Source organism: Phoenix dactylifera, chromosome 5 (genome assembly GCF_009389715.1).
Source record: "Phoenix dactylifera cultivar Barhee BC4 chromosome 5, palm_55x_up_171113_PBpolish2nd_filt_p, whole genome shotgun sequence".
Classification (NCBI taxonomy): Eukaryota; Viridiplantae; Streptophyta; class Magnoliopsida; order Arecales; family Arecaceae; genus Phoenix; species Phoenix dactylifera.
In genome coordinates, this window is record NC_052396.1 from 7,754,579 (window position 1) to 7,780,800 (window position 26,222).

At 38.1% G+C, this 26,222-nt stretch overlaps 2 protein-coding genes across 3 annotated transcripts; both read right to left on the reverse strand.

Moving 5' to 3' along the window:
* Positions 1 to 1,162: 1,162 nt before the first annotated feature.
* On the reverse strand, positions 1,163 to 10,164 carry LOC103702776 (ubiquitin-conjugating enzyme E2 variant 1D-like). The gene is made up of 4 exons (XM_008785335.4): positions 10,007 to 10,164; positions 1,936 to 2,075; positions 1,718 to 1,843; positions 1,163 to 1,538 (listed from the first exon to the last, which is right to left on the reverse strand). The coding sequence occupies exons 1-4, from the start codon at positions 10,044 to 10,046 to the stop codon at positions 1,383 to 1,385; spliced, it is 462 nt and encodes a 153-aa protein (XP_008783557.1). The 5' UTR covers positions 10,047 to 10,164; the 3' UTR covers positions 1,163 to 1,382.
* A 4,328-nt stretch (positions 10,165 to 14,492) lies between these two features.
* Positions 14,493 to 25,991, reverse strand: LOC103702777 (RRP15-like protein). 2 transcript variants are annotated; one of them, XM_008785337.4, is made up of 9 exons: positions 25,385 to 25,991; positions 25,162 to 25,263; positions 24,989 to 25,070; positions 24,829 to 24,848; positions 24,636 to 24,696; positions 21,168 to 21,274; positions 17,929 to 18,033; positions 17,726 to 17,807; positions 14,493 to 15,017 (listed from the first exon to the last, which is right to left on the reverse strand). In XM_008785337.4, exons 1-8 carry the CDS (start codon positions 25,874 to 25,876, stop codon positions 17,745 to 17,747), a joined length of 1,032 nt encoding a protein of 343 aa, XP_008783559.2. In that variant the 5' UTR covers positions 25,877 to 25,991; the 3' UTR covers positions 14,493 to 15,017; positions 17,726 to 17,744. The 2 variants fall into 2 exon arrangements, with proteins under 2 accessions (XP_008783559.2, XP_008783560.2); XM_008785338.4 differs by having other exon boundaries at positions 21,180 to 21,274; positions 25,385 to 25,990.
* Between the last annotated feature and the right edge of the window lie 231 nt (positions 25,992 to 26,222).

The window sequence follows — 26,222 nt, forward strand, 5'->3', positions numbered from 1 at the left end:
GTTTTCGCCAACTGCTAATTTTATCTAGTACATGGAATCTTGGAGCCCTCAACAATGCATCACTTGCCGCTCTTAACGGCTAATTTTTCTCTCCAACCACAGCCACCCATACGACTCCACGGTGAGCACCACCGCATCTCACGTTGTTCAAAGTACTGGCTTTTGAGAATAAATTCTACCGAGACCTTTGCCATCAAGGATGTATATAACTTCTTCATTCATTTGAGAAGGCCTCATACAGGGAGTCTTGCAGTAAAGAGAGGCAATGGAGAAAGAAGGGAATGTGAGGAAAAATTAAGAGAAATGGGAGGAGATGTTCCTCTCTGAACCTTGGTTTCTCAAGTGCTCCATCGACCCTTTCACTGATTTTAGGGAGTCGATAGTGTAAGTGTCGACCCCCTAGATGGTTGAGCTGTAACTTCGTCGAACACAGTAATCACTTGATGTTTGTTTTTTGTATATATCTCCTTCCATAAGCTAGTGTAAGTGTCGAGCCATTACAGAAGCACCTGCATGATTCTTATATAAATGTCAATGCTTGAGCTGCTGAGCAGTACTATTATCATCATATGAAGTTGACATTGTTATGTAGATCAGTTCTTACAATGTCAGTTTGTGTTATTCAAGTCTTCGGTTTCCATCTCTTGACCCTCTGACACCAATTCATTGCACATTCTCATACCATCTCTGCTACCAATTTCTCAGTTTTACTGGATCTGTTATCCTTGTTTTACCATTATCTTGTCCTGCTTCTTTCCAAAAATATCCAAAAAAAAAAAAAACTCCCGTCACCCTTCATCTCCATCCATGCACAAATCTTATACTCTTAAGTGGTATCCGGACTGTCAATATTATTCCAGTTCTCATCTTAAACACACTGCATTAAAGACCAGCCACCCTGACCATGAGGTTCTTGCCAGGCAAGGCTAATTTCTCCAAGTTAACAATAAGGCGCCTAACATGGTTTTAAATACAACTCAGAAATAAACACATTCACCCAAATCAATTCAGCAGCACAGTTCATAGGTGATATATGTGGAACAGAATATATTCTGGTGAGTGGTCATCTTCTACAATGTGGATGGAGATTACTTTGTCTGACTCTTACCATAGGTTGCTCAACAGATAAGAACCCATTCAAGATTTAAACTCCACATGCAACTGCGCAGCAATAACTTCAACAGACACTTTCATCTGAATGATATGGTATGAAACTTAAACATACACTTCTAGACTGTTGAAAGGAAGAACATTTGATAACAGATACATTAACTAGCGTAAGCATCCCATTTAACAATCATTACAACATATGCCAGATCAATATTTTTCACACCGGACAATGTCTTAAAGTACTCTGCTGCTCAATTAGCACGTGCGAACCACTACAGATCCACTGATCGGAAGAATGTGCCTTCTGGGGGCTGGACTAGCTTCCGGTTATGGGGTGCTGACATTTCCTTCTTCAACTGCACTAAGATGTTCTCCATGGTATATTCACGATGCCAACTTGCCAACATCGCAATTTTTTTTGGCTCCACCTGCACAGATACAACCCAAACATCAGTTTGCAGATTAGAAATAGTTAAAATAATGCAACGAAAAACACTTGTTACTTGATTCTCTCTACATGCCTACATCCACAGTGCATGTGTTTTTAGGCAGGCATATTTTCGTGATTTTGTATCAGGAGGGGGTTGCAGTGGGTGATTTTCATTACCACTCCTGTTTCAGGATTGACACAAGTCATGTTAATTCGTGAGTGGAATCGGACACTTGGAGGCTTCTCTGGATAGTCCTTGTCGCAGAATAGTTTAAGCTGATAGATACGCCCTTCATGAACAGACTGCATAGAAAATGATGGTTAAAAGCTAGTGAAGTTTAAAGACTCCACAGGAAATTTAATACCCTGTAGTTTTGCAAACTAATCTCTCTTACATTGTGGGGGCCAATTATTGTTCCAGTCCACGAGCGCATGAAGATATCATCTCCATCCTCCATCCCATAGCTTACGGTCCCATCTCCGATGCCCTTTTCTCCACGTTCAAGTTCTTCGAGTAATCTAAAGTTCCGAGGAACTGCAAATTTTAATTAGCAAAATTGCCACCATCCAACAGTGGGCCATTACTATATGGAATGACGAGCATGGCTAGAGAAGAATCAAACAAAGAATTACTGGTGTAGTGCTCTTCTTTGTGTTTTACAAATTATTTTTAAAAAAATATTCACACATAATACTCTCCAAACATATAATAACCAATTAAAAGAAAATGTTGATAATATCCATCATAGTCTACAAATATTTCCACCCAAAAGAGCTAAGATGTCATTGCAATTCAGATAACTAATAATATGTAACATCATGGACATGGGAAAAGAATGAGGTAGTATTTCTATTTCCCATCCTAGATAACTTGTCTGATACAATTGACTAGTGCGTGGCGAAAAAGACCAACTCAGCATCAAAACGTCATCAAATCTTAGTTGATGTAATCTTCTACATGCAGTTTCATGCAACACCCCTTCAGAATATTGTTTCTGGGCACCTACTTTGTAGGTGTTTCATCATCCTGAATCATTTAAACTTTTAAAGTGTCAGTCCCTACAACTATATGAGGTAACCGAGCATCAAATTCACTCTTGTTAGCTGTGCCTTTTTCTACTTCAATCTTTTTAAACAGTATCATGTGCCACTTTACACATTGATTTTGAGATACTAGCAGCTAATGATTAACACCAGAACAGTGATAGAATTGTCCAAACTTATTCAATATTCTTCAATTATTATATAGACTTATTTTAAAAGCATATTTAAATTCCAACTTAAAGAGAAAAAAGAAAATTCATCCTGAGTTTTTAGCTACTTCTGTTAATGACCCACAGATTTAGAATTGTTAACTTTTCTCAAAGTTTATTGAGTATCCTACAAATATATTTCCCATATTACTTAATCCTTTTATCCTCCATTTTTCCGGGTTCTCAATCTCCAGCATACAAACTTCTATCTAAATGAACCAATTTTTTGAATTCCACCTATCCATGTAAAGGCACCATAACTTCCCTCTAATTAGATAGATTATTAAAGAATGATCTGACACCATGCTAATATCGCTCTCTTAACACCCTCTATGCACTCTTGGTGCCCTTGCATAATAAGTACAATCTTGTTGAAAACTTAAAGTAGAAGTCAGATATGTATTAAATGAAACTCGAGCATATAGATATGTATTAAATGAAACTCGAGCATATAGAGGTTAAATAACAAAATTAATAGATTGCAAGAAGAGTATACACAAAAGAAAGCATCTTCTTATCGACAGAAGTAGATTTCCTTCTATAACAAAACCCTGACTTCTCGTAGCAACTTGAAACAAGACTTTCCAACTCTCTCAGGTTCTCTATAGTTGCAACCACATAAAATTTTAAAATGCATGCTTAGTCAGCACCAAGTTTTTATTATGCTTAAAAGCAAGGTACACAATCTCGGTACTAGACCTTATACCTGTACTATACTTATACAATATTGGTATGTCTAATACGAGGCTTGATTTGACGTACCGAACTTGGTATGCCTCCTGTACCAAGTCTCTGTTCAATACCAATACGGTATGGTACGCCTAGTACGAGGCGGTATACATAGGCATGGCAAACCTTGCTTGAAAGGGTTATCTCCCAACATCTTCATGTCATGTATTGATACAATCACCATGGTGCCATCATATATGGCCAGCTAGATATATCACTTTCTTTCCCTCCAAAGAGAAAATGACAACTAACTTTTTTTATTATTTTCAGAAAAATAATTATTGTTTTTGAAAAATATTTACTTGCTTTTTTGATAAGTCACTTTATTTTTTAAAACAGTAAAAAGTATAACGTAGATATACAACACACGTACGGAACAAAAGGTATCACCAATGAGTACAAGACCCATGGAATTAGCAAGAAACAACTTTTGCATGGACTAGTTTGTGTACACGTCTTCATGCACGTCCGCCCAATGCACAATCACCCAACCAATGTCTTGTCTGAGGAACAACCTGATGCAACAGAGGATCATCAAATGGATGGGGATAGCCAACAAGGAGAGGGTTAAAAGAAGCCCCAAAGGGCTAGCCTACCCAAGGACACCGACGGCTTCACTGCAACAAGCAAGTGCTACACTCACGAACACTTAGTGACTAGCCACCACCAAAGTAGCCTACATGACGTCCATTTCCCCATTGATATCATCCTAAGAAGTCACTCGAGTATTGGTCATCTAATGGCTAGTTGACATCCTACGATGGTAGCACATACCTTCTTCAATATCACCTTATATGCAGCCTTCTCGGCCCCATTAAGGCTCTAGCCAATAACCGGGGTACCAAAAGTTTGACATGCTACCCCAATGGATCTGGTGACCACTATGGTCAACCTTCATCTCTCGCCTATGAGATAGCTAATTGGTGGCCTGAGAATTGCCCTCTTGCAGTGGGTTTGCATGACCCCTCAACTGAGGTCTGATGGTCACCGTCTCCAGAGCACTGCCTTCATGATGGCCTTATCCAAATCCTAAGTCTATATTGTGACCCATCAATGCTACCTTGTCCATGTAAACCGAACGTTTTGCTTTAGTGGCCTTCGACATCTTCTTGGGTGGGCCTACAAGAGTTGGCTTCCCATCCGTTCCTTGGTAGGGAGAGCTGGGAGCTAGACCTCCCCACCGCTACTTTGTCTTACGTTTCCTGCCACCAGCCAAACCAATTGACCCTAGGATGAACAGCCCCATTCCTTTGCACTACTATTGCTCCATCCTTAGAAGATAGCCCTGCGCAGTAAGAACCCAAAGCAAAAGATGTCACCATGACTGCTGTTGCCGTGTGTCTAGTTGGTTTGACGTGACACCAAGCAACCTTTGCCGGCAATTGTCAATCCCCATGAGTTTGGCCGCCTTGCCATATGTTTTCCACAACCAGCCTAACCAGTTGACTCTAGGACGAACGACCCCATGTCCATGGACTGCACCATTACTACTCCCTCCTTAGAAGATAGCCCCACATAGCAAGAGCCTGAAGCAGAGGACAAGCTGAGACTCCCACTGCTGCGTGGGCAATTGGTTGACATGGCACCAGGTGACCTTCTTGGGCAGCAGCCAATACGCATGACGGCAAAGAACCACCTTGCACAAAGGAATGTGTGAGGTGAGTTGCCAAGTCAGCCCTTCCCTTAGATGTTCAAGTCGACTTAGGCAGTGACCCAAATGGCCTTGAATGGGCTGCCATCTTCACTTTCACGTTTGAGACACATTTTGCAACTAGCCATGGACCCTAAGTCACCTGCAGGGGCGGCATTGGAAGTTGAGCCACCTGCTAGTGACTGGCACTAAATGCTTGCCCTCACCATCATATTCTTTGACACCACATTTTTAGGTATGATGACCTTCCTTGGCTAACCCTCTAGAAAGGTGCACCATTGATTGTCATGGCCAATGCAGCCGCACCCAAAACATGCCACTCCACTCATAGTTTTAACTTACTCCACTCTTTGGCAAGCCTGCCTAGATGCTAGGCACAAGTTGGCTACACAGGCCCAGCAACAACACCACCATTTAGAAAAAAGTCAGCTTGAGTAATCGGCTCCGTCAACAATCTCTATACACAGATCCACTCACAATGGGACACCACTAGCCAAGGCAGTGTTAAGGGTTGCTGCCTTGTCCAAATACCCCCAAAGCAACCGTAGTAGCCTCATCCAAACCACACCAATCTTTACACAATTGATAAAATGTTTCAATGAGGGCTCCCACACATTTTGCCAACCTCTAGCTGGAATGACAAGCGATACTTTAATCCTTAACACGATGAACCTGAAGATTTATAATATAGTATAATTGTACTATAGATTTCTGCAAAATATATAACAGATAGAGAAAAATGATAACATATTGAGTGGTCAAAACATGTATTATTTAAAATATATGCTAAATAGGAAAGCAAGGCCTTTGTAGAAGTATGAAAAAATTTCTAGAATCTAGAAGAAAAGATGTTACCTGCTTAAACTAATGCTTGTTGGCTGATGATAGATTTAAGAATTTAATAATGATCTATTAATCTTCAGACAGAAACATAACTAGATCAGGTTTATCAATTGTTACTGACAAATAGACAACAACATGACCATTTAAATCATGATGCAAGTACAATTTTGTAAAATACATTGCAAGGAAGATGTCTTATCTCGGAATTTAACATTAAACTTCTAAACATCACATATTTTAAGTGCAAAGTCATGATGTACACACTTTGCCTGAATATGGCAAAGAAAATTGGAATTTTAAGCAAGCTCCTTATTTTTTGGTAGTCCTTTGTTTTTAGGCAAAACATTATATTCTTATTCATTTCATCTTGCTACAAAAGTAATAATAAGAATGGATTGATATGTACTAGCTCAATACTTCAGCAGACTGTTGGTCATACTTACCATGGTAATAATATCTTATGATAAGAAAGCTTTCGGAAAAACAGAATGGATGCTTAGGAATGTGGTAACACCCATAATGCACCTTTAAAAACCATTTGACTTTAGAATTCTAATCTAAAGTTCATTCAAATAGTTGGATCATATAAAAAAAATGCAAAATGTGGATTAAGGTAGCTTGCGCCCAACAAGTGCTTGTTTACGTTTTGTATAGTGGTCAGCCTTCCTACCAGGCCAGCAAAGTGGTACAATGTTGACCAAGTCAACCTAAGGCTACTTACATTGGCATAAATACATTTCAAAAAAAATAAAAAAAATATAGTTGCAGGTGCAGATCCAGCACAAAATTCTGGAACTCGTGAGTGTTCCCTACAAACTTTTACAGCATAACATCAAAACCAAAAGAGGAATTTCTTTTTTTGCACATTAGGCAGCTACCTTATCAATAAAACCCTAATTCCATTCAATGCTAACAATCTTCCACAACCATGATTAAATAATTCTGTCACTGTCTTACCATGTAATTGATCTTCTACTATCCCTAAAGCAGAATTTAAGTATATAAATAGTTTCCCATATTCTACCATACGTAAAAGTAACATTAATTGATAAAACTTGTCAGGGCCGCTGAGTGGTCTGCAACACTACATTCAAGTTCTGACCGACTGACCTTGATAAAGCATGTGCAAAAATTACTCAAATATCTTAATAACAAACAGGTAAGAGAAAAAGCTCTACCCCCTCAAAATGCAGTAAAAATTCAAAAAAAAAAAAAATCATAAAAGAATTGAACTTGCCTTGTCATGAATTTCAAGTTGCTTGGACTCTTCTTAATAGATTTCTTATTCACCAAACCTTCTTTCCCCATTTCTATCTAAATATACTTTCTTAAATAGGGTTAGGAAACATAGAGTGATAACAAGATAAGGGATGTGATATTTAAGAAAGATCTTCACTTATATTCGCTTCTTGATAAAATTTACTACATCCAACCCCCTTGGAGAACCCCCTGCCCCATCCTCCACCCATCCCTAGCTTCTGCCCCGCCCTGCTCCAACGCTTTGCCAGCATGTCCAACCACACCATCCCCAAGCCGAAGAAGAAGCCCCTAGCCGGTCCCTCCATCCATGACAAGGACAATGATGAGGACTCCTCCCCCCCCCCCCCCCCCCCCCCCCCCCACAACCACCCACCCACCCACAACAGCCATCTCCCCTCCACTGACGACACCAACAACTCCTCCCCTGCCCTGCCACCCCCTTCCAACCCCCATGATGCTAGAGTCCAAGGCGAGGGATTACTTAATCTTTAGCACATAGGAGAACAAACCCCTACCAAGCCTTAACCTCAGCCAACTCGAGGAGACCTGATCGCCGGCAGAAAGACGAGAAATTAAGAAAGAGAAGATCAGAACCCGACCACCGTCCTTCGCCATCGGTCGTGAGAAACGACATTCATCGCGATGAACGTCTGCGACGTTGTCAAAGAAGGTGGTCGTCAAGCCTCTGCTATCAAAATTGATAAAGAAGTCAGAGCAAGGCGGTTCGATGCACCACGAGCATGTGTCAACTGGGGATCAGAGTCCAAAAGGGGAAAGATGGTGGCTGCCATCATTCTTCATGCAGATTTACTATAGATTTTGGACAAGCTAGACGATCCCTTTCCTCAAGGCATTGGAGATGCTCATAAGGTGTTGAAAATGCTCAACGCCACTCGGATGCACTGCCACCCAAATTTGGCTAACAATTGAGTTACTTCCATCTTGCTTTTTCTACCCAACTGTTTGTGCAGCGTATTGGAATTGCTGTTGATCTGATATGGATTTTCTCTTATTTCTGCAACAATCTTAAATTCCAAACCTCACCCGTATCCATGAACTCAGAGTTAGCTGATAGGTTAATTAATTCAAAGAGTGGTAGAAAGAACAATGACAACCCCACCTTCCAAATTGTGATCTCTCAGATGTCAATCCATCTTCCCCACCCTCATATCACAACAGTAATCCTATCCCACCTACTAAAATCTATATATAATAGTTTATTATTCTTAATAGATTTCTTATTCAAAACAAACCTTCTTTTTCCATTACTATCTAAATGTACTTTTTTTAAATACGGTTAGGAAACATCAAGTCTATATAAGGGGCTTACTGCAATAGTTTTCTTGTTTTTCTACTAATATCCTCTCAAAAAAATCTTTCGACCAAGGGATTTAACAGGATCATCCATGAATAAGCACCACGAGGTAGGTTTCCAAGTCCATCATGCATGATGGTTTCATTGATATTAGAAAAGTTCATGACATCTCTCACCAGCAACCAATTGTTGGCCTTCTCCGACACGAGTACATCTATGGATCCATCACCAAAGATCAGCTAGCAACTGTTTCGAAGCAGCAAGCAAGGCAGAAGCTGGAGGAAAAACAGAGCAGAAGGAGCCTCTCAATTTTGTCGCATGAAATGCCAACAGTTTGCTTCTCTACGTGAAGAACAACTGGGTTGAATTTCTGCAACTTTTTTTAGTCCATCAAACCTAACGCCATGTGCATTTTTTCTTCTATCTACCGTTAATGTCAATTTCTGTAGGTTTAGGGGTTTGGGTTTTTGTTTTCCAAAACCTTCTGATGCATATAATATGTGTCCACTACCTTCAAATATTTTATATTTCATCATCTATAAATATGAATATCAGCATGTTACTGCCGCATCAGAGAATCAGGAACTGCAACATAAACATTGATAATCCTTTTGAGCACATAGAAAACATATAGTAAACATTACATCAATCATATCATAAACTTTTCAAAAAGTTTAACGAAGGCTGCAGGTGGTGACGATGGTGGCGGTGGTGTCTGTGTATAAGGACGACAAAGTGGTGGTGGTGAAGGGGCGGTGAGAAGGTACAAGAAGGAAAGGGATAGGCAGAGAACGAGCCAATGGCAGGTGCATGCCTAGGAAAAACAAAAAAATCTTTTCGGGCCGGATGGCTTATTCGCACGATTTGATGATTCCCATTCCGTAGGATTAGTTATCCAATTTTCTTTACATTTTATGTATGCCAATTTTTAATATAACTTTCTTATTTAATTATTTGATCAATTAATTCTTAAATTGTACTCTTTCACCGCGCATCGCCCGGGTATCATACTTGTTAAACATTAATTGTCAAAACATAGATAAACTATGATTACCAAAAAAAACAAATACCAAACATAACCCAATAAAACAAATACACAGGAGGCAGGGACCCTCAAACCCAGCAACGCACAAATCAAATGTGTCTCCTTAAGTCAATCACAAGAACACAATCCAAGCGAACCAGGATTCGCAACGGAGAACCCTAAGATCGTGAGGATAACCTCACAAAGATGAAAACTTTTTCACCATGCTACAGAATTGGAGAAAAATTCGATTCAGAACACCTATAGATGATCCAGAGAAAGCTAACGGAAAACTACTAAAGATCAAGGAGAAGAAGGGAACCCCTTAATTTGTTTGCTAGTAAAAAGAAAGGGGGAGGATTGGGGGGGGGGGGGGGGGGGGTGTTCTCACCGACGACGCTGGAACCACCGCCGGAGCCTCCGAGAGTCATGGACGATCTCTTCTCTTCTCGCTCTCGATCTCTCGAGGATCTGAAATCCCCAAGTCTCCTGTCACCGGAGGAGAATGATTGATCGATCTCGAACAGTATCTCTCGATCCCATAGGTTCGTCCGCAAGATATTTAAAAGGGGACCCAGAACGAAGATGACGGGCCGGGGCCGACCGCTTAGACGGCGTCAAGCCCACTCTCTGGTAAATTTAGGAGAGGTAAGTAATGATGGATACGGTGATCTAGTATTCACTCAATTTTTCTTTGTTTCCTTTTGTTCTGTAACTTTTCTAATCATACTAATTTTTGAAGTCATAAATTGGAAACTATTTGTCTAATCCATGATAACTTTTTGGATCTCATTTATAATTAAATTGATTTTGAATAATTTGAATGTAATTAATGTTGCTTGAATTTGTTTATTTCATATGGGTTTAAGCAACTTGGGGACTTATGGTCCGTAGTTGCCACATATAATAACGATACTAACGGTCATAGGGCTGATGACAATGCAGCTATTGGGAAAAGTTCATCCTTCCTAGTCTAAATTGTTTTAAGTATAGTTTAGCGTAGGTTGAGAATCATATTTCGAAGGATACAATCATAGTGGCACTAATGCACTGGATCCCATCAGAACTCTGCAGCTAAGTGTGCTTAGGCGAGAATAGTATTAGGATGGTGACCTTTGGGATCCGTAGTCGAAGAACATAAAATTGAGGCAAAAAGATGTCCATGTCAATCACTTTGACCATATCAGCTGCTTTTTGATTGATCAATCACATAACCATCTTCGTCATGGCCATCTAATGAAAATCATCACCATGGTTTTAATTGCAACATTTGACAAGTTCTATGACACAATTGCATTAAATTGAAGCTACATAACCATCTTTGTCATGGCCATCTAATGAAAATCATCACCATGGTTTTAATTGCAACATTTGGCAAGTTCTATGACACGATTGCATTAAATTGAAGCTCGGGATGGAACCAATAGTTCTCAAAATAATCCGAATTTTTGGCCATGTATTTTAAGTTTTGAGCCAATTAGCGAGGCCAGTCCCGTCCAGCGCCCCACTTATCCTTCTCTCGCGGGCTGTGGCAGAACTCGAAGAGTAGTGAGGAACCGTGAGGTCAAGGAAATAAGAAATCCTTTCCCTCCCCCACCGCCCCAACCCTGAGAACTGGAATCAGATCAGTCCCTCGTCTCCCATGCAAGTCACATTCTTCTTATCAACACAAGTACTTCTTCCTAGACGCAAACAGACCAATCCTCTCCCTTTCCCACCACCAAACCACCATGGGTTTCGAATGCAAAGCCTGACGAGCAGAGCCAGCGCCGTATGGAGCATGAGATCCATGGCATGATCGCAAAGCTCACTCGCCAGCTCGCAGCCCGAGGCAAGTCCGCAGCCCGGTCCGGTCAGGAGGACGAGGAGGCCGATCACGGGGTGAGGTTGATCGCACTCGCAGGGGACAACAAGAGAGCAACGATGAAGGCGAACTTGGAGGAGATGATGGACACTCGTGGAGCTCTCTACGATGAGGAGAGAGAGAGAGAGAGAGAGAGAGATGAGTGCTTACACCAACAGCAACCATCAGGCCGTCGACAACTCCATCCTCCTCCGTGGGAGCCGCACGGCGGATGACCTGGGTGTTCATATGGTCACCTCGGGCTACGCGGACGAGCATGGAGATGGTCATCAGGAGAGTCATGGAAAGAAGGACAAGGACAGAGAGCAGAAGGAGAAGGAGTAGGAAGGGTCCAAGGGAGAGAGGCATTTAGCGGAAGGTGGTGGTGATAAGAGTGGGGATAGTACGTAACGTGACCTAATGTAATCTGAAGCTCCCGTTAGATCCACATAAATTCCCGCTTTTACTATATTAAAAAAAGAAAAGGAAAAAAAAAGGAGAGGTAATCTGAAACCAAATGCCATACTTTGGAAGCGTATTTAAACGAGGATGTGCGGTAAAATTCGGTATAAGTAATACTTGATGATTTTTTTAATTTTCTAATCGGAAGCAATGAAGTTTATGGTGAGAAGTAGTGAGCATTACATCCCATAACAACAGGCAATACGGTAGTAGAAAGTGAAGGTGGTCAGCTTCCAATTCAGACTTACACTCGGAATCATTAATTTTCTTGGCTTTCTATTATTTGAACGATAACACAGCCAGTTTTATTTTCTTAAAATTCAAAAAAAAAGACATTCCACTCTTGCGGTATCCACTTCTTAACCCAATTGCGAATAATGCTGCAACAAGTGTTAATTTGCTCCACTGTGAAATGGAAAAAACGAAAAATACAAATCTTGTTTTTAATTAGCAAGAATATCATATGGTTTGGGATTTTTAAATAAACATAGTATCCAAATAATGTTTTAGATATATCAGAAGTAGGTCCAATTATGCTTATTCCTAATCCTAAATAGAATGTAACGATGTAGGGAGGATCCATATATAAACATAGTATCTATTTATATATGCTTGAATGTCCCCTTCTCATAATAAGAATGCAAATAACCCTATTTCAGTCTGATCTAATAGAGAATGAACTTAGAAGCCTGATAATCAATTGTGGATTTGTTAGTTGGTTTGATGAAATTTGGTTGGTGCTTAAGGCATGAATTATATTATAAATTCGTGCCTGCCTTACAATGCTAGGCTAGAATTGTTGCTTCTTCGCCTTGGTGACCAGGAGAACTTGGGCCAAGATATGACCGTTCTGCTCCTAAGGAAATGGCAAATTTGAAATGGAGGTCCATCCCCTGAAATGATCGTCATCTTATATAAATTTAGCATGTATTGATCAAATATTTTATTATTACTGGCCGTTGATTTTCATGGTAATTTGATATTTGGTCCATTTCTGGGTATAAATCAGACCTAGTTGTGTGTAAAAAAAAAAATCAGATCCAACCATGTGTAAAAATAGGCTCAACACTGCGTAAATACTAAGTATAAAATAACTATGTAAGGACTAAATACAATGGCAACTGAAAAAATAGTTTCCACTTTTTTAATCGTATCAAATGGTAGTGAAACCAGTAGCTGAGACGTAATTTTCTCTTTATTAAATACGACCCGAGCCCATGTACGACAGCTCCAACGGGGACAAGTTCTCACTAAATAGACCTGACTGTGTAAAGAGAAGTGCTGAAAAATTGGCCTGATACTGAAAAAAAAACATCCTGGTCCAATTTTTTTGGGAGATTGATGGTGAGAACTGCTAATATTGTGTTTCTATGAATGATTTCATGAAGAAAAACAAAACACCCATGGTCTTTATCTTTACTAAGTTAGAGACATCTGTTTGCATGAGTATCATGAAGATACAGGTACGTGGTGACTTCTATATCGGCCATAATTATATAGACTGATATAAATTAATATAATTCATTACAGTGATAGAAACTCGTAGGATCCCTTAAAATTAAAGTGAAAAAAAAACTTGCAAAAGAAAGCTTGTAGATACAAAATCTCTGTCTTTAAAGCAATTCTGTACTAATTGCCATACCTAGATCGACTCCGGACTCGAAAATCAACTTGACAGCAAGATCTCTCAGCGTCAAAACTGTACGAATAATTGACTTGCCACCACCCATCCCCTAAGAACAATAGATTCTGCACAGCCTCAGATCTCGCATGTGGAAGGTAGTCATAAAGACGATATGGAAAGAAGATAATACGTCAGATTCTTAGATTGAGAGGGGATGTGGTTCATATTATCCATGATTTTTCAAGCAGTAGATTCCAATAAAAGTATGATTTACTCTATCCCCATGATTTAGGGATAACGATTTCCACGGGCCCGCTTCCTTCTCTATGAGCTCCCAAGAATAACCGATACCAATATCCAACGTCCAAAGAGACCTTAAAAGCCTCATCTATTCATCCCTCTCTTCTGATACACTCATGAGATCTCGCATTAAAGTCCCATGAGAAATCGCAATATATATCAGCATAGGTATTGATATTTCTAATAATTCAGATATTAACAAAAAAATGTAATTGTTTAACTAAAAATTTTCATTAGCAAGCATGCATCTAATGCTTGCACACATTTCTAAGGTTAAATGAACTTGGAGGCTCAAAATTATTAGCTACCTCGATTTATTGCTTCTTCTAAGTCGACAAATATGTGGAAAACAACATTTTCTAAATAAAAGCCATCAAGTTTTCATGCTAATCTTATTAACTTTTCCACAATTTTGAAATATATATGCTCTCCAAGTTCAGGTTGGACTAATCATATCTTAGCAGTCAACATTCAACTAGGATCGGATGGTTCCTTGCTTTCAGGTGCATTTAACCAGCATGATGCGTGTTGATAATGATTTATTTCTCATATGACTCTTCATGTTACATTTCCCACCTGCTTATGCATTTATATAAGATGTGGCAGATACAGATCCAACAGCGTATAGAAGTAGATATATCATGCATAAACTTAAAACAGTCTCTTATGCATCCATTTACTCAAGAAACTAATTTGGTCATATCCACTGCACCTGCCTGCAATTTCCTTCAGGTCATCTTTTAAAGAATGAGACGGATGACAAAAAGGGATGCAAGATTTTCCCTTCCGAAAGCCTTTATAATTGTCCTATAGGCAGCCTGAAAAACATACACCTACAATCTGCAAAATAAGTGATAACAGGATTTGCTAATTATCGGCAGCTAGAAGGTGGAAAAGGTCAAAAACAAGTAATGATAACAAAAACTAGTGAACCAATAATCATCGCAGTACTGAAGCTATCTTGGACAAATATGGAAAACCACAAAATCTTGCTCCTCCCATATTCCTAGTATGTTCATGCTAACTATAGATGCTCTTGTTGTCGCAGCAGCCTCTAAACCTGCTCGGGTGCATGAATCTGCTTCTATAGAAGCAATTTAGTCAGACAAGCATATGATACTCAAAGGATAACTTCCGTTCTTCTCACACAAGCCCCAGAATGCCTGTGAAAGCCTGCAGGTTACAAGATAAAAATGATGGTTCAGTTTTATGTAGGACTTGTAACTGTAAATAGAAGTGCTAGAGTGAAGATGAGAAAGAGGTTCAAAATATAACAAGTTCATTGTCATATACAGAATCAACAGAAAAGCCCATGTACGATGTACATGAAGCTGAATCTTATTGATTTAGCTATCTTGGCAACGATTGTTTATATTTCATCATATCATGGACCATAATGTTGTGTCATGCTATAAAAAATAGCCAGCTAGTACACCTCATCCAACTGAAAAGTAAACGGTCATATTATGGTATAATTAAACACATCGACAGGGAAGATAAGCACAGATTACAGAGTAAAAACACCATCTCAACTAAATAAGCAATGAAGAATCTATACATATGATACTGGCGAGTTCAACTCCAACTAAATGACTGCAAGAAAAATGGTTTTGATTATTAATTTAATGAATTTCTTCGTGTTTTAAGATCTAAAGATCAGGATCAATGGTTTTGATTTGCATTTTATATATCCTATGACATATTTTCCTGCACTAGATTTATTAGTACCAAGTTGATGCATAAAAAAAATAAATAATTTTTGCTTCTAGGTATAGTAGATACTGCATATTGACACTAAGCATGGTTCCTCAGTTTAGAAGCCATAATTGATTTTACAATGGTAGGACTGAGTCTACAATCCTATTGGAAGTATAGTAGCTCATTTATCTTTAAATATATACATATACACGCGTATAAGTATACATGTATATGCATATGCGTGTGTCTGTAATATCACAAAGCAATTGTTAAGGAAGATCGCAAGACAGTGATAAGTATAAAGAAAAAGGAGTGTTAGGGCATGTTTGGTGTTGCTTAAAGAAAGTAATTCATTAAAGCAAAAAATTACTTTCTGAAAAATAAGTGTTTTGGAACTTATCTATGAAGTGCTTTTACAAGGAAAAAATGTCTGAAATAAGGCCTTTAGGAGATGCTACAAAACAAAGATAATGGTTTCTTCTTTTATAAGAATAATTTTTTAAAAAACATAAGCAACACCAGACATGCCCTTAATGTCTTCCCCTCTCATACAATGTGTATTTATGACAAGCCCTAACAACATGAGGAGTGCATCTTCGACATTCTTACTGTATTCACTTAAATACTTAAATTTCTCCTCAAAATATTTTTAATGCTTTCTTTATTCTGGAAAAGCTTACTATAGAAGAATTTAAGATGCTAAGTAAATCCTCCCTGCCCTGCCAAGAAAAAAGAAAAAAAACTGACACTATCAAAAGTCAAAAAGGTGTTGGGATACGAATCTCTCTTTCTCTCTCTCATGAATGATAACTAAATTTACAAAACATAAGCAACACCAGACATGCCCTTAATGTCTTCCCCTCTCATACAATGTGTATTTATGACAAGCCCTAACAACATGAGGAGTGCATCTTCGACATTCTTACTGTATTCACTTAAATACTTAAATTTCTCCTCAAAATATTTTTAATGCTTTCTTTATTCTGGAAAAGCTTACTATAGAAGAATTTAAGATGCTAAGTAAATCCTCCCTGCCCTGCCAAGAAAAAAGAAAAAAAACTGACACTATCAAAAGTCAAAAAGGTGTTGGTATATGAATCTCTCTTTCTCTCTCTCATGAATGATAACTAAATTTACAAAATAATGAGGATTCGAGCATCATGTATCATGCCCATGTCAACTGTGGACTGGCATCAATTATCATATCATATACCCATAAAGATGCACTAAAAATACAGTAGGAAAACCCATATTTTCTACTCTAGGTTTCTTCAGATTAGGCTTACCAGAATCATATCAATTCTTGTGCTTTAATAAGCTCTTAAGCACCTTAATGGCACAGTTAACTATGCTCCCCTATATTAGTCATCTCCTTTACAATTCAATGCATAATGGACGTTGCATTTTCAGGAGTTACTTCTATAGAATGGTTCTCACTATCATTGGTGCTGTTAGAGCAGCATACAAGTGCCAGTTCAATCATGCCTGAATCTCAGAAATTGTTTGCAGCAGAATCAGCAAGTGTTCATGACATCAGCTCACTCTGCTATACTGCAACAGAAAAGTTTGCATTTGTATTTTGTAGTATATTCCAGCTAGGCTAGAAGCCAAACTGCTTATCTATAATTAGCGCATACCCATTTCATCCCTTGTTTTGAACTTTTTAGTTAGTATTGCAAGAAAACAGGTTATTTATCAATAAACTTCCAGGGAACAATCGGAGTCCACTTAAGATAATCCATAAATTCAGTTTCCATAAAGAGAAAACAAACTTGAATACCCCTTTTTATGAGAAAAAGGTTTAGATAAGAAAGTTCATGGACATTTGCCTTCTAGTGATCAACTAGTCATTAATAACATACACTATAAACCTCATTAACTTGCATGGTAATATATGATAAAACAAGGGGCACAGTAATGTTTGACTTATCTAACATCATTCATATATGATGCGAAGGTTATTAAGACATTTTCCACCTCTCTTTCCTACCTTTTATCATCCCCGACTTTCCAGATAGTTTAATATATATAATTCAATCAGTCCAATCATCAGCTTATGTTGATGGGTGAAAAGAGTCACATATATCTAATGAGTCATAGGAACCCGTAAGTGTTGAATTACAAGATAAGCATATGTTTCTATTTCCGGGTTCAAAAATACTCGCTGAAAAGAGCATAATTACCGCAAGTTTTCGTGTTTTTTTATTCCTCATCAGAGGAACTCTCCAGAGAAACATTTTCTTGATCAACAGCTCCAGCAGGATCCTAGATGAGCGGCAGGAGAAATCCAATAAGCAGTTGAAAGAATATTTAAAGTATCATATACTCATACCCCTCAAACAAAATGAAAAAAGAAGAAAATTAAATACTCATTATCAATTCTTACAGGCATTTTATCCCAGTCCTTGAACTTTGAACTAAGCATGTAACTGTCACGTAATGGAGCCCATCCAGGCTCATTGCTATGTTCTTTACTTGTAGAATTGGGAACCTGTGCAAAGCATGCTATTAGCAACAGAGGCCAAGGATAACCAGATTTATCCAAAGGAATAGTACCTACTAGCTCAAAATATGATTATGTTATGGTAAACCTGAATACATATAGTGACCAATATTTAAATTTTAAACAAACTATATGTGACCATATTTCAATGGAAAGAGAAAAGTGGAATTTTATGAAGCTGAAGTCAAACAAAAGGTTAGAAATACAGGCTTCCCTTTTATGTTGATTTAGCAGGCAGCATATTTTGCATTAACCTGTGTCCCATAATAACTTCACATACAAGAAGCCAAAAAAAAAAAAGAAATGAAAATTAAAAATCTTAAATTGCTTTCAGGTTCCCAAATATGAATAGCAACCAAAACAACAAAGCAGTTACAGTCATTTAAAGTGGAGATACCATTCCAGTGCATTGTTTTACCCTGGGATGACTCAAGATGCCTAGGCGACCCTCAGATCATACATGCAAGCACACATGTCTCTATGTACATACACATGTCCTATTATACATCAATATGAATTAAACATTTAGAATATTCCATCGTAATTTCCTAATATATTGACCCATGGATGCTAAGATGGAAAAAAAAATACACCAAATTGGATCCAGGGAAAAATCAAATGATATTGAAAAAAACAAACTCAAGTATAAAACAAGTAACCAGAAAAGGTCTTTCCTTCAAAGCCTATGCCCAAGCTCTAGTTCTCTAGTCTCAGGCAAGACACATATGGGGAAGCCTAGAAATCTCTACCACATGATCAAAGACAATAATGACATATATGTTGTCGCTTCTATATAGATTTACAAACTACAATATATCTTGAAGGTGTTTTTTGATTGTTCACATTCACTGCATGTGCCTAAAGGCATGTTAAAATATTAAAAGGAGGTGAACCAAATAACCTTTCCTTCAAAATTTTACACACAAGCTCCAGTTTCCAGTCTCTGGGAAGACAAACAATTAGGTAAGCCTGGCAATTTCTACTGAGCTAGGACAACAATGATATAGATGCAATACGTTGTTGCTTCAATATAGATCTCACAACTGCAATATATCTCGAAAGTGCTTTTAAGTGTTTATTGTTCACTGTTTATGCTTTTAAGGCATGATAACATTTCAACTTATTGATATGCTATGAAATTATGATGATAGCAATGACAAGATTAGATCAATAATGACTGACCTTGTATTAAGTCAGTCATCTGGACAAGAAAGCCTGGACAATAAACTAGGTGCATTGCCTGGGGTCATTAGGGCAATTTGACAACTATGTTCCAACTTCCAAAGTATCACTGGTTCTTAAAATGAAAATTTGGTTCTCAAGCATCCTATGAAATTGTGAGGATTGAGGCCCTATATATATAATAAAAACAGAAATAATTAACCAGTAGAAGCAATGCAGAGTGGTCATTTAACTACCAGTAGAAGCAAGCCATCTATCCTCAAACAAGGTTATTCACTGCTATCAGCCTCAAGCAAGGCGATTTTATGAGTAAAACTTTGCCTGTCTCAAACCTTTATTACTTCTATCGGACTCGTATAATGTCTGATATGGGACCTACACTGCCATTAATCATTTCCTACAAAACTACATGATCTTTTTTTTCGTTAGTTCCGCAAGTTGATGGAGGGCTTCGAAGAAAAAGAAAAAAAGGGAAGATTCTAGAACAAAGATGCAACTTGTTACACCATAATCACTGCATGCATGCCACAACTTTTTGTTTCATAAATAATAGGTTCTTTTGATATTGGTTAAAAACGTTTTATGAACAATTAAAAGATGTTGATTACAGTTAGACACAACTGATTTTGTTAGTGGTATCAGAATATTACCTTTTTGAACAAATGCACATAACTTAATGGTCTTCTTAGCTCATTCCAAGGTTTTCTCATGTAAAATTTCATTTCTTCATATAAAAATATAAAATTTAGATGACTTATGCTTGAAATAGGACTTAGAGCCAGCAACTAAAGTACCTGACCTTGGCTCATGCCTTTATTAGTAATTATTATTTCTTTTTTTCTTTATTGTGCATTTGATCCCATCATTTGTTGTGTCAACTTACCTATTATCATTGAGTGTTTCCTTATTTTGCAAATTCACCTATAGATATGACAAAGAGAAGTAGCAAATCATATTCCCTATCTCTTGATGGAAATGCAGAGAGAAGCAGCTAACCTTAAAGATCCAAAAGATACCTCAAACTCATAATAAACAACCAAATGCTTGATCTATGGGTCAACGCATAATTCCACATAATGCCACAAAGAGAAAGAGGAAAAGTTTCACTCATTAGGTCCCTCTATTCCCTTGACCACAATTAAGGCATGTCGATGGTCCCCATCAGAAAAATGTTTCTACCACTTGGCATCTTAATTACTCAAATATCTAGTCAAATCGAATATATACTCCGACAAGCAAAAAATAACACCATCATAGATTAAACTAATGTTCAATGTCGCCAAAACACACTAAATATGTGCTTCAGCTGAAAAAGAGATTCTAAATGCATGCATTCCTCCAAATTCACCTATTCCTAACCCTTCACATCTTGGTTTCAACTTTCAACAGGCCTGGGATAAATTGAACTACAGCCCACACAACCTATTATGAAGACCAAGTTCCATTTGTTGCTTTTCTCGTTGATCCACAAATTCCCAATTGGTTCTTGTGAATGGGCTTCATGAATCAAGCTGAAAATTCTACTCCTAAAATCCTAGAAAAAACCAGGCATATGACTCCATGTGCCATTTCAAAAGGCAAACACAATGAGACACTAAATGACAGCTAACAAGGCATAGGTTTAAAGAATCTGTGCAATGTCAGAGAATGAAATATTCCAGAAAAGACTACAATCATAGTTGTCTCGCTAAAAGCAGGCTCTGGAGAGAAATATAAAATACCAGACAAATATAGAATACAGAAACACCAAGGACCTTAGGGAAAAAAATATAACCTGAAGTCATTGAAAAGAGTGCAACATCAACAGCAAGGTTTATACAGATTAGAGTACCAATGCTTTATCACCAGTTCAAGGCACAAAGAGAAGTATATATATATTAAAATGTAAACAAAATAATCTGTGAAAGTGGATAAGAGCATGGCATGCGCAAGACACATACAAATGTGGTTACCATGGAAGAGTTGAATGATGAAGGGTTGCCAGGAGCTTGCGTTGTTGGTTTTTGGAGTTCTGATAAGAAAGTTTGTTTTCTTTGTTTTGCCAACACTGTCACAGTTACAAATACACTGGTTAGAATAAATTAAAAGAATATTAATAACGCTGACATACAGGAAACACCCTAATATTAGTAAAATCTGTCAATATTAATAATGACATAAGAAATAGAGTTAACATGAAAATCTCTGCAGCTTCTGTTAATAAAAATGAGTAACAGTAAAATATCACTCTGGATGCTCCTCAACCTAGGAATATCAGCTTGTCACCACCATATTGATGTATGACACTGAGATTAGGGCTGCATGGTAGTAATGGTAGGTCAAAAGTAAACCTAGTAATATCAGCTTTTAACCACCATATTGATGTAGGACACTGAGATTAGGGATGCACGGTAGTAATGGTAGGTCAAAAGGTGTGTTAAGCCTTTTAGAGGCTCTAAGCACTGGCTGATCGGCAACAGATTTCTGGACTGATTACAGAAGAGTTCTAGCTCATGGATGGAAGAGGATAAACTAGGGACTTTTAGGGTGCTTTCAGGATCAAAGAAGAGGGTCACCAGGCTAAGAATATTTTAAGGATATGATCAGACTGAGAACAAAACAGTCTTATATAAGTTGACAACAGATCCTTATTGTAGCAAAGAAAATCCAGTTTAGATCTGGATTCGTACCTCTTGTTGTTCCAGCTTCAAAGGCTTCAAACAGAACTCTTTAACAATAGTAGAAGATAACAAGTAGAATAAAGAATAATAAAGACAGAAGAGAATAGAAGAGAGAACATGGGGAAAAGAAATAATAGAGGGACAGAAACAGCAGATTTATGAAATAAAGAAGAAGAAGAACACTAAAGAGAGAAGGGAAGAATATGTAGCAGAAAAAAAAAGAGAGTAGAAGAGGGGAAGAGAAAGGGAGGAAACAAGAGGGTTGAACTTGGCCTCAAATCTTCAATTCCATTCACACACACAGAAAAAAAACATATAAGCCTTTTGCTTGATCCACTTTATAATGACTTGTTTTAGGCCTTCTGGGATTCTTTACAATGATAGAAACAAATCCCTTGAAGCATTTCCAAAACAAACTAGTTATTGACTCCTAACAGCCCAACTCTATTGCACTATTCATGCTACAGTGATGGGAACAGTGCCGACCCCTTAGTCCTCTTGGACCTCCTAAGATTATTGACTTAAAGAACTTATGGTACACCATTAATTGGCTATTATTGGACTTCACATATCACACACAGGAAGATTGAACATCACAACCATCAATGAAGCTATAATACCATCAACACACACACACACACATATATATATATATATGGTCCTCCAAATAGCCTTCTGACAACCTTGCCTCTATAGAAAACCTAAGGAATCTGTTTTCTCTAATTATATCCAGTCCTGAAGGCATTTTTACAGAACAACCTTACTTCAAATTATCCCAGCAATGTCAAGATGATGCTGACTTCCGAGTATATTGAATCACATCTCCTTATATAGAAGCATATGACTTTGTAAGAGACCACTTCTTCTAAAGCTAACAATAAGTAAAATTACAACTTCTGGTATAGCCAGGGAGTTCTCAAGTTAATTGTAGATATGAAGCAGAAGAACAACAAAGTATCTGAAGATGTTGAATCAGAAAAGTTAATGAGACTTGTAAGAGGTACCTATGATTGATAAGGGGTAAACATGGATCATAAATATCTAAGGAAATATGGGGCGGCAAAATTGAAGAATGAAGACATCTTTGAAGACATCTTTTATAACATAATTGCAAAACATGAAACTCATTTGATAAAGTCATGAATCAAATGCCTACCCAAGAATAAAGAAAAGAATATCATCTCAATTATTGGTTAAGAATTTGAATTAAAAGATGCTTGAGATGATCGGAACATGTTAAAGAATTTAGAGTTCTGCAGCAAGGAGTTAAGCTGCCACCAATCATGCATAGAAAGCTCTAAATGGAAGTTGTTTGCCTTTGAATCGAGTTGGAGCATCCCCCCCCCACCACCACCACCACCACCACCAGCAAAAAAAAAAAAAAAGAATAAAATTGAAAGTAAAGGTTTGTTCTGATAGATCATTTCAATATATCATAGGGCATTTTTTTCTTCTCATTCGAGATACTATGGGCAATTAACCAATCTATTAATGTACTGAATCCAATGAGTTTAAAAAAAAAAGTAAATGGTAATACCAGGTTGTTCACCCCAAAATGGATTAGACCGTATTTATTATAAAAAAAAGAACCTATCAAAATTGAAGTTTTTTTCAAACCCAATAGTTTTATTTGATTCCTAAATTACTTAAATATTAGTTTCATTTTTGAATGAAGTTACATGACACATTAATATAATTAACTCACGAACTGCACAATGAATCAATACAAAATCACATGATCGATCAATGTCATAGCTGATGAATCAAGAACGTTCAATTGGAACTAAACTACTCATGTCATTTTGTTTCCCTTCCCAGTCAATGGCATCCATAAGTGAAATTCCTTGTCAGATAAGTTCCGACTAGCATGAAAGCTTAACAATATAGGTATCGTCTAGATAAGAGGGTCAGTAAAATAGACATGTCTGTAAAAATACAAACTACCTATACTTGGACAGAAAGACCCTATGAAGCTTGTTTGTTCCTTGGGATTGGCTTTGATACTTCCTTGCATAGCTTAAGTGGAAGGCCAAGAAGGCCTCCTTCTGCAATAGGGGTAGTGGGGGAGGGGACCAAGCCATCAACAAGATACCACTATAGAAGAGCTAGAATTCTAACCTTGTGTCATTTTTAAGCATTTGGATATTTTATCAAAGCCTACTTCCCAAATGCTTAAAGATGACATGAATCCTATACCGTTTGAGTGATCCCTTCTCACTAATCTCTTACACCATTGAAATGATCCCCTGTCACTAATTTCACTATTGCAGCAACCCCCAAAATAGTAATACTTTTATTTATTTCAAAAGGTCCCTTTGCAAAGAGAACATCTTCTAGGGAAGCAAAATCAATAATTCATAAAATTATTTTTAAGTGTTTTTGTCATCCGAACTAGCGTATCTGCTTACTCATATATTGTCCTAGCACAACATGAGTGAAGAACAATAATGTCTTCATGACCCACTTTAAACATCTTATATCCAACAACAGCAAGCATGCCCATAATGACCCATAAAAGGATTCGGCTTTGCAGTTCAAATGTTCTAAGTTAATTGGTACTCTCCAGTGAAGTGATGTGAGTAGTAAATCTTAAATAATATCTGAATGGAGATAAGAAATCTAAGTGACAGATTTCTTGAGAGACAGATTGTGTGAAAATGAACTTAAATAAGTTCGCACTTTCCCAGCTTGATAGCAGCAATCCGAACTCCAGGCAGATGAAAGACAATACAATTGCAACTGTCATACCTTTGGCATCTTTTGACTTTGAAGGATTCAAGCCTCTCTGAGGATTCTGTGCCTTACTTACCTGCAGATAATGTCTCGAAGTTATGATATATAACAGTAACTCTTCCATTAACATGAACCATATATTAAGAAAAAATGTCTGCTTTAATAAAGGACTAAACAAGGATGTGAGCCCAAGCGAGTGAAATCTCACCGCATTAAATAATTTGACCACTGAATGACCAGCATCAAACATGCAAGATAGAGGGTGTGTGTTAGCCACCAGAGATCAAAATGAAGAACAAAAGTAGTCACTCAGGCACCATTACTGTAGCCAAATAACAAAATCATTGTTTTTATTAGTCAAAAAATACCTCCTTTTGTGGCAATACTAATAAGAGACTTTTCCTTTGCATCCAAGAAATTAGTTGGCTTTACATGCCCTTTCTCTGCTGCCTGTTAGAAGTTTAAGTAAAAAATAATATGACAACGAGCTTTCAAACATTTAAACTACAAATTCTAGTTACCTAAGTTGAAGTGTACCTACCAAATGCTTCTCTTTCTTTGCTTCTCCCTTCACCTTATGCTCAGCTTCCTCTTCTGCAAGTTTCTCGGCGACAAGATTCTTGTGTGCCGACAATACAGGACCCTGAAAAATAAAAATTTAAAATATCAGTATCAAAAAGGAGGGGGGGGGGGGGGGGGTGTGGAGGAGGCGGGGGGACCTTTTATTCACCTAGAATCATATGGATGCCTCGAAGAACACTTACCAGTGGATCGTTTGGAAGATTTTTCTTCATAATCTTCATGAAAGCCACCCTGAACGCCCTAGAACCTTCGGCAAACTTCGTAATACGCTGGCGAGCTCTATCCCCCTCGTCCTCGTCATCACCTTCAGAATCTCCACTGAAATCGTCTTCAGAATCCAAACCCTTCTGCCCTTCCTCCTCGTCGCCGGAGTCCTCACTCGAGGCGGCATCCTCTCGATCCTGACGGGCTTCGGCGCCCGAATCCCTCAGACCGGCAGTCGGTTGTTCTTCGTCGTGGTCGTCGTCGTCATCGGAGTTGTACTCTCTGGCTCTCTTGCGGAATAGCTTGATCATCTTCTTGCTGCGGTTATTGTGCTTGGCGGCGGCGGCCATGGCCGGGGGTGCCTTCTTTATCTTTTTGTTTGGATGCTTGCCCTTCTTGTGATTTTGTTTCCGCTTCTTGGAGGCGGCTATGGCGGTGGTGGCTTCGGGGGATTCGACTTCGGCGGGCATGGCTGATTCGGCGAGAAGAAAGAAAGAGGGCGGAGAGCGAGAGATGGAGAGGAAAACGGAAGGAGGTGAGCGAGTACGGGAATAGGTTGATCCTTGGCGGAACCGATACGATGACGGCTCTCGAAGAGAACCGGATCCGGGCGACCAGGGGACCGGTCCGTCTAGCGTCACATAAAGACGGGAAAAATATGCCGTCTTTGGTTGGAATATGCTTTTCTATTTTTCTGTGCAAAAGAATAAGAATTTGTTTCACATAAATACCCTTCTAAATATTAAACTTTGCACAACTATTTTTTCAAAATTAATATTTTATATATATACTCTCGTAAAATACTTATTTTTGCTA

Excerpts from the sequence above, each read along its gene's own strand:
- LOC103702777 (XM_008785337.4), bottom strand. The coding sequence starts at position 25,876 with ATGCCCGCCGAAGTCGAATCCCCCGAAGCCACCACCGCCATAGCCGCC. Across the intron at positions 18,034-21,167 it reads CTTCCATGGTAACCACATTT|GTTCCCAATTCTACAAGTAA; the intron begins GTATGTGTCTTG and ends TGCTTTGCACAG. Across the intron at positions 17,808-17,928 it reads AGGACTGGGATAAAATGCCT|GATCCTGCTGGAGCTGTTGA; the intron begins GTAAGAATTGAT and ends CCGCTCATCTAG.
- LOC103702776 (XM_008785335.4), bottom strand. The coding sequence starts at position 10,046 with ATGACTCTCGGAGGCTCCGGCGGTGGTTCCAGCGTCGTCG. Across the intron at positions 2,076-10,006 it reads CGGTGGTTCCAGCGTCGTCG|TTCCTCGGAACTTTAGATTA; the intron begins GTGAGAACACCC and ends TAAAATTTGCAG. Across the intron at positions 1,844-1,935 it reads CAATAATTGGCCCCCACAAT|TCTGTTCATGAAGGGCGTAT; the intron begins GTAAGAGAGATT and ends TTTTCTATGCAG.